Source organism: Limulus polyphemus, unplaced genomic scaffold (assembly GCF_000517525.1).
Source record: "Limulus polyphemus unplaced genomic scaffold, Limulus_polyphemus-2.1.2 Scaffold3127, whole genome shotgun sequence".
Classification (NCBI taxonomy): Eukaryota; Metazoa; Arthropoda; class Merostomata; order Xiphosura; family Limulidae; genus Limulus; species Limulus polyphemus.
In genome coordinates, this window is record NW_013668737.1 from 38,643 (window position 1) to 47,662 (window position 9,020).

The 9,020-nt window shown below is 30.1% G+C and overlaps 1 protein-coding gene across 6 annotated transcripts in view; it reads right to left on the minus strand.

Annotated features, from left to right (window-relative positions):
* Positions 1 to 9,020, minus strand: part of LOC106468712 (sarcolemmal membrane-associated protein-like) — a 77,601-nt gene that overhangs the window by 33,639 nt on the left and 34,942 nt on the right. For all 6 annotated transcript variants that reach the window (XR_002612695.1, XM_022397078.1, XM_013929157.2 and 3 more), the window contains exons 9-16: positions 6,704 to 6,766; positions 6,215 to 6,352; positions 5,304 to 5,414; positions 3,194 to 3,251; positions 2,720 to 2,806; positions 1,466 to 1,522; positions 635 to 673; positions 87 to 149 (exon numbers count right to left, since the gene is read on the minus strand). Coding sequence is in view for 5 of the 6 variants with exons in the window: in XM_022397078.1 (XP_022252786.1) it covers positions 87 to 149; positions 635 to 673; positions 1,466 to 1,522; positions 2,720 to 2,806; positions 3,194 to 3,251; positions 5,304 to 5,414; positions 6,215 to 6,352; positions 6,704 to 6,766 (616 nt within the window). In the remaining variant the exon portion in view is untranslated. The remainder of the gene's footprint in view (positions 1 to 86; positions 150 to 634; positions 674 to 1,465; positions 1,523 to 2,719; positions 2,807 to 3,193; positions 3,252 to 5,303; positions 5,415 to 6,214; positions 6,353 to 6,703; positions 6,767 to 9,020) is intronic.

Below are 9,020 nucleotides of genomic sequence, written 5' to 3' on the forward strand. Positions count from 1 at the left end.
ACTGCCAACTCTTGGCCTATTTGTAACTTTGATACAGTATTACTTCCTTAAATTAAAAGTGGATAAATGTCTAAATAAAAAAATACTTGTCAGTTCTTGGATCCTGTTCCTGCTCTCTACCAAGTCTTTTTCTGAATTCTCTAGCTGGCCTGAAGTAGAGAAAGTAGTTTATGTTTTAGGTAACCTAAAACTAAGGCACATTTTCAAAATATGTATAAGCTTCCATAGCTAAACAAAAAATAGTATTTTTATCATTGAGAAGACTAAGTTATATTCACACTACAAACCACCAGTAGTGCAATGTTTATTCACGATACTCTTTACAATAATGTTTCAACCATAAGCTTTAATATAATATTCCTTACGCTAAATATGTTGAAAAGAAACAAACCTCTAACTTTATATTATTAGGTGTGTGTGCACGTGTGTATGTATGTATGTATATATATATGTATATCAAAGTTTATTTACATGGTATCCTAGAAACTGAATATAATAAGATAAATGTTTATGATATTCTTTATACTAAATGGATACAATATCTGTTTCGCCAAATTGAATAACCAGAAATATTCATAATTTGTGAGGTGAAGAACAAGTAAAATAACTTATAATTTATGAAATCAATTCTTACATTTTAACTTTTCCACTTCTTCAGATATACTCAAAGAACCTGAAACATTAAACACTTACAATTAAAATGTAATAATAATTATAGTGCTTTTGCATAAAATTAAATAAAATAATACTGGAAATTGAGGTTTTAAAAAATTGTAAGGTATAAAACTAGACTAAAAATACCATATTAAAAAATATTCTTGATCAACATCAAAACATACACTGAAGAGATTTAATCCATTTTAGGATTAGTTCAACATACACCTTTTATTAAAAAGGTGTACAACACATTTAATATTCAATGTGTCCACTCTTCTATTAAATATTCAGTCATACAGTGCACTATACATTGAACTGGATTTGCATTATTTTAATTATAAAAACCAAATTATCTTATTTCTCAAATTTCTGAACTGCAACTTCATGTTAGCTATAGAATATTGACAATGAGCATAGTCACTTGAGGAAGGGCATCTGTTCGACTGTTTGTAGTTAAGCATCAGGCTAAGCAACGAGCTACCTGTTTTGTGCCCACCATGGGTATAAAAACCCAGCCTTTAGCATTATAAGGTTGCAGACTTACTGCCGTGCCATCAAAAACCTTGTAGTTAAAGTAACAAAAAAACAAAACAATGAATATATATATATATATATATATATATATGATTATACATACATATATGTATGTATGTATGTATGTATAATCATATTTTACCCAAACAACAATACATTATTAAGATATATCACAAAAAAAACACTATTAATGGGATTCCTATATAAAAATAAGGTATTTTAACATACAAAATAAACAACGTTTTAACAAAACTATACAAAGAAAGTACTTTACCATTGACAGATGCATCTGTAGTTATAAACTTCTCACTGATGATATCCACTTGGATTCCTAAAATGAGTTAAACAGTTGTCAATAGTAATTTTCCTTTTAAGTTAAAACAGCACTGAAATCTACCCTCTTTTGCACAAAAGATAAGTGACTTTCTTTTGTACTATGTGTGCACACTTCTTAAAATGGTGTTGATCCTTTCCACATTAACTACGTTGAAAGCATATTGGAGATCAGCTTAAGTATCTTAATTTAAACATTATCACCTCATTTAAGCCAGAAGATACACCCTGTATTTGAAAGAGAGAGATTTTTCAAGATACTTCAATTTAAACAGCTTGAACACTAAATAGTTGCATCCACATGACCCTTCTGTTATCCCTTCCTATTTATAGTCATTAAAAGTTATTTTACAAATATACATACATTAAAATTCATATTATATTTCCATCTGCTCAATCTTATCATCTAGTTTTAAAACAAACTATAAACCCATTCAGTATAATGGATAACCCTCAACAATTAACCCTTGTTGTCCAATATCTTAAGTCTTGTTCTCTATTTCTCAAAATACTAAAAATTATCCTTTTTCAGTTACCTATAAAATGTCATTCTTCTAGTCCAGGGGGTCTCCAAACTAAGGTCCGCGACTTCGGTTTATCCAGCCCGCCAGCAGTTTATTAAAGTAATAATATAACTTTTTAATATTATAAAAACAAAAAATAAAACTAAGTTGAGCAAAAGCCAATCTAGTTGCAATATGGCCCGTATAATTTTGTCAGAAAAGCATCAGTTTCATGCTTCTTACTAATGCTAAAAAATGACGATTAAATATTTTCAATACATGCTCTTATGAGAAACAAATTAGTGATGTTGTATTCTAATCATGTATGCATCCTTACTTAATTTAACCACGACCCCTCTGGCCCACGAAGCCTAAAAAGATCGACCTCCCGGATCTTGTCCAAAAAAGGTTTGGAGACCACCTGTTCTAGTCTATCACACCAAACCTTACCTTCCATTTTATTACCCAGTATAAAAGAAACACAATCTTGTTGGGCAACCAAGTGAATTTTACCTTCTAATTCATGAAACATATCTACAAATTTACCATCCACTGATTCTTATTTTTTAACCCAGCCATATCATAAAATTTTATAATCAAGCTTACTGTTTGTATTTTACAGGCACTTACTCGTGAGTCTACTACCACACACTATTGTTAGTTTCTCTATACAGGTGGAATAATCTTTTTACCTTGTGGTTGCATCACAACTCCATTTGTTTCAACTATATCAAATATTCCATCTTCGTTTTGTTCAGTTTTAAGTTTTTCGAATCGAGCTGGAGAAAAGGAAAAATAAAATTAATGAAATAGAAAATAAAATATGATAACATAACACCTCAACCAATAATAAAAACTCAATGATACAAACATCCATCTGCAGCCTTTAAAGTTTTTTTTAACTTTTAAGAAGGTTAAATGGAAACTGGTTAAAATAAGATCCTGCACCGGATGTTTTTACTCAAAATGTATCAAAATACAGTTTTACACTATTTCAGTGAGAATGTTGTTATAACTAAAATATATGTAATAGGAAGAAAAAAGTAATTTGAAAATCACAAATTCTACCCATTATTTTTTTTTATGTAAACTTTATAAAGTCATAACATAATAAACATGTTAGGAGTAAAAAAGTATTAGATGACCATTATTATCTTACTTCATACCTTTCATAGCCATTAACTGCTCCTTAGCAAAATCATTATCTGCTTGTAAGCTCTCTATCTGCAATACACAAAATCAAATATTTTATTAATTCACACAACAATATACATGCATGAGAAAACACAATTTATTCGATATACAAAAACCTACAAAGCAGGAGCTTTCTTTGATACTAACTGTAATAATAGGATAACAAATATCAAGAAATGTTAGACATTTATGGAAATCAAAATAATTGCAAACAGTCCACTTGTTGACTGATACTGCCACCAGTAATATCTAATCAAAAACACCTTATTGTTTGTTTGTTTCACATTTCACGCAAAGCTACACGAGGGCTATCTGCACTAGCCGTCCCTAATTTAGCAGTGTAAGACTAGAGGGAAGGCAGCTAGTCATCACCACCTACCACCAACTCTTGGACTACTCTTTTACCAACAAATAGTAGGATTGACCATCAAATTATAATGCTTCCAAAGCTGAAAGGGCGAGCATGTTTGGCGAGATGGGGATTCGAACCTGCAGACTGCGAATTGAGCTTCCTAACCATCTGGCCATGCTGGGCCAAAAACACCTTAAGAGTGAAAAAAAAAAGTGTGGCAAAAAAAGGATGCAGCATGCGACTTAAAAGAATGAAATCAAAATTGCTGGCCAAACTGGTAGCTACACTTACAGCATTGTTAAGAAATATTCATTCATCAGTTAGCCAGGCCCCATTTTTTGTTCAACTTTGGGCATGATGGTGAATAAAATAAAATATTTATATGACTTGAATGTATGAATATTTTGTGTTGGAAAAAGCTATCACATGCTCTTCCTAAAAGCAATAAATTTTCAGTGGCATCGCACTACCTATAAAATGCCAAATAATATCAGAATCTAGTTCTGATATGTTATTCCACTGTGATTTTATATTGGCTGTGGTTGTCATATAAATAACTGATTTGCATATTCAAAATTACTTTAATATAACATACTGAACTCTTTGTATTAATACAACTTTTACATGTTTACATAACTAGTGCCTTCTAGTATCAGACAGATATATCATTGAATCTAAGTTTCAAATGGGCAGCAACTGCCTGTTGTAGAAACCTACAAATGTAGAGGACGATGTTTTGAAAGTCTTCCGCGAAATACTTTCGAAACATCGTCCTCTACATTTGTAGGTAAGAAAATCACAGTATTAAAAGTTGGTAACTTAATTTAGTTTATAACATATAACAAAAAATTCCAAAATTCAATTTGCCTAAAAACTGTGTATTTACCATCTATAATTGTTGGACTATTGACTTGTAAACAAATAATGAAAGTGAAGTAGGATAAGGTCAGTCATATGTATTAAAAAAAAAGTTACTTGTAGTATTGCGTATTCTGTTGTTCACTAAACTTTTTATTGCTTCGACTGTAAAGTACTTGCTGAATTGAGAACGTATTTTGGGCCTCAGCTTATAAATGAGCAAACTCTAAAAGTCTTTGAATAAAAGAGTTTGGTCACTTAGAAGCTAAAGCCTGAAAATAATGTTCTCAATTAAGCAAGTACACATATTTTGTTTGCATGAAGTAAAGGATTCATTAATTCTTTAAAAACATAGAGAAATTAGTAGAAAAATTTGAATGTGATAAATAAATAAATTAAACTTTTGGAGATAAAGCACCTTAAAAAACTATGTTTGTATTTTATTTTCTTGGTGACATTTTGAGCATGTGCTCTTTTTCAAGCCAGAAACAAACCTGTCTGTTAATGACAACTACAAGAAAGTTTTTGTAGTTGTCATGAACTGACAGGCTTATTTTGGGCTTTAAAAAGAGTGTTTGCTGAAAATGTCACCAAGAAAATAAAATGCAAATATGTTCTTTTATAATGAGAAATGATTCTAACTGTGAAAATACAGTACACAACACACACACATGTGACAGTTTTGGTCCAAAGAAATACTTTGAAACTATGAAAAAACAACACTGGTAAAATAATGACAGTCAAGTAACATTTACATAAAATAAACATCATAGTAAATAACCTATGTTATATTCATACAAGATATGTTCATTTAAGACAACAACTGTATTTATGCATTTCACAAGTTTCCGTTTACTTTATTATAAACAGACCTGTGCTGCTAATACTGTCTCTTGTTTCTTCATTTCCTCCAGCTGGTTTTCCAGTTCTTGTTTTTCCTCCTTAATTTTATTTGACATTTCCTCTTCCTTATCTTCTGCCTCCTGTACACAGACATGTACATACCAACATGAATTGTTATTCTTACATATAAAGATATAAATATGATCCATTATAAATGTGTGTGTTAGCATTTGTCACACAGACTTAGCTGGCTCAATTGCAGTAAATGTTTTGTATGGTAACTGTAAACTATCCAATGGATATTCATAGGCTATTTTGTTTTAGGATTTTTGCTCAAAAAGGGGGTATAAAAACACTCTAAAATAGAACATATTTACACCTTTTTTTTTATAGACTTTTGACTTCAAATTTAAAGACATAAGTACTTAATCAGTTAATTACAAAGCAAGGTATGTAATTAGCATCTAATGAGGTCATTAGGAATTTACTAAAAGAAAAAGGGTGTTATCTAACATTGTTCTTTACACAATTTTAACCTCCTTAATGGGTACCCACAGTTAGTGTTGCTAAAAATGATCAATATTAAGCATTAGAATAAAATCATTATAAAACTGATGCTGGCATATGGCATCACCTACTGTTTTCTGTGAAACAGTGCACAACCCAATCCATCATTTTTCTCCTAAGTTGTGTGTTAGTAAACACTCATCATTATCACATTTTTGCAATGTTCTATAAAAAACACACACACAAAGTACTCCTTTATACCAGACAAAATACAAAATCAAACATTTGAAAGAAAAAAACTATATTATATCAATAAGAGAAATAAAAAAAAATTATAAAAAACTACATTAACTAAACGAATAATCAGCATACACAATTCCACATATAAAGGATAGAATAAAAATAATTATCGATAAAGTAGGAATTAGCTTACCTTCAGTTTCTTTGTGAGTTCCTTTATTTCTTTCAAGTGTTCATCATTTTTTGAAGCCAAAAGCTGGAGTTCTCTCTGTGTGTTTTCATAGACATCATGAAGATGGTTACATTCTACTTCTGCTGCAGTCAAAGAACTCTGATTGTAAAAAAAAAAAGTTTCAGAATAATTTTTGCATATATATATTTCCAGTAGATAATGTACTGGTTAGGTTCTGTCAGAGAGTAAGCCAAATACACATTTCTGCATTTCAGATACATATTATACACTTAACTTGAGTATTAAAAAGTTTCACAAGTTCTTTACATGTGTCTTCTGTAAGAATATTTCTTCTTTATAATTCTTACTTTCAAGTTTGAAAGTAATGTTATCTAAAAATAAAGAAATATCCTGAAATTTTAAGTGAAGTAAAGGAAATATACACTTATCAGAAGTGTTACTACCTGCTTATCTACCAAAATAGTTAAATATTTGAAATCAAACTAGTACCTCAAGATCTTGAGCCCTTCGTACTGCTTCTAGCTTTTCCTGAAGAACTTTTCTTAGAGATTCCTAAAAAAATGAGATTTGAATTTCTTTTTTTTGAACAGAAATATTGCAATTTACACAATTCAAGCCCAAAAAATGTTTACATGTTCAGCATACATACACAGACTCTTACTCCATACTGAAGTCTTTGCACAATGTATAAATACCAGAAAAGAAATATTCTAAAGTTCTAAACAAGATTTTTTTTTAAATTTCTAACTTCACAAAGATTAATTGTCACAAGCATAGAAGAACAATTTTATTTTCAATGCTGCAAGAGAAAAACTGAAAACATAAAATATACAAAAGAACTACTGATTGTTAAGATAAAATCCCAAAACCAAATACTTTCTGTGAAATATTTCCAAAGTATAATTAATAAGTATCATGCCCAATTTAAACAGAATGCACTGGATTTAATATTGAATTAAGGGTAATGTTGTAAAACATTCTGTCACCCAGTTTATGCAATTTAACTTTTAATGTGTACATTTCTAATTACACAGTTAATTACATCAAAAACTTGTGCTTTACATATAATACTAGTACATCAGGTACCCAAATGGTAGCAGTTTCTCACACAAACACCATACAAACTTACAGTTCCTGGTACTCGCTTTCACTTAAAAGGTTAAAGGAGATTTATATTACTAATTTAGTGTGACATAACCACTTGTGGATTAAAGTTATTATTATTACGATTGCTTTTCTGTGGAACTTTGTGATGCTATCTGTGCTAGTTGCCCCTAATTTTGAAGTGATAAACTAGAGGGAAAGTAGCTAGTGAACATCACCTACTGCCAACTCTTGAGCTATGCTTTACCAAAAAATAGTGGGATTGACCATCACATTATAACACCCATGCAGCTGAAAGAACAAATATGTTTGGTGAAGGGTTTCGATCCAGCAACCATCAGATTTTGAGTCAAGCACCCTAACCACCAGGTTATACCAGACCCTTATTGTTATTACTCATTCATTTTATTTCAATGTAGAGAACTGAAACCAAGAAGAATGAAAGCAAAAAAAAAGAAAGTTTTGAAATTACACAATCTACAGATCAACACTGATACAGGCCTTTTAGTGAAGGTGTTATTGGCAACAGTGATTAATTTGCCTGAGATTCTCTAAATAGAATAAAACTTAATTAAACACATCAATTTCATTTCCCATAAGAAATACTCTCTCTTTCATTATGTAAAAATATTCATTCATATTACATTTTCCTAATTAAAGAACTAATTATTAAACATATTCAAAAATAATATAAAAAGGGTTACCATAATGTATACAAATAAATATGTGCTCCTGCAGTATTTGAAAATCTGATAATACCTATGCTGATTAAAATAGCTGTAAGAAAACGTGATCAAGATTTTGACTAAACTTCCTTTTCATTCAGCTATTTTAACAATTTTAATACTTTCCACAGACAAAATTCGGCCTGACTATTAGTAATGTAAATGACAGGCCCACAGATAGGGGGATGTTTAACGGATTTGATCAAACCTGCCTTGAATGGTGAAGTCCCATTTTCAAGACAAAACTACTGACTTGCATAATTAGTATTAATCAGTGATGCATTATTTAATCACATGATTATTAGTTACTATTATTAGCATAATTAAAGTACTTATATTACTTCATATTCCTATATTTACAACTAAACCGACAGTTTGTCTTAGATTGCATATTTTCCACACATTAACTCTTTCGACACAGGCTTGGTCACTGGGACCAACCTCATAACCATTTTGTGCTTGTTATAGTTTTCATGCTATAACTTTTAAATTAGTAAGCGAATGTTAAAGAAATTTGGCAGATTATCAGTAAAGATTACAATGCGTTCATAAGCAAAATATTAATTTTTTCATTAAGTCTCAAGGTTTACAAAACAATGTTTTTCTCATGCCTTTCTTTTTGCGTGTTGCCTATCCAACATGCAAAGTAATTTTCATTTTAAGATTAAAAATACTTTTATGCATCAGAAAATTTTCAAATTTAATAATCAAAATCTTTATAATGTCCAGATATTTATCAAACGTTTCTTAAGAAAAAAACTTCATATTTTATCTGTTATTTTCAGTAATGAATCTCTGTACGGGTTCGGTAGATTTTACCAATCTCGTAACCACCATAAAAAATTAGGAAATAAATATATATTATGCCTCTTTCATTCTAGAATAACAACAAATTCTAACACGAAAACATAAATGTTTAGACTATAGTTGAATAGTTTAGACTAAATAGCTTAAATCTCATATCATTATACATTTAT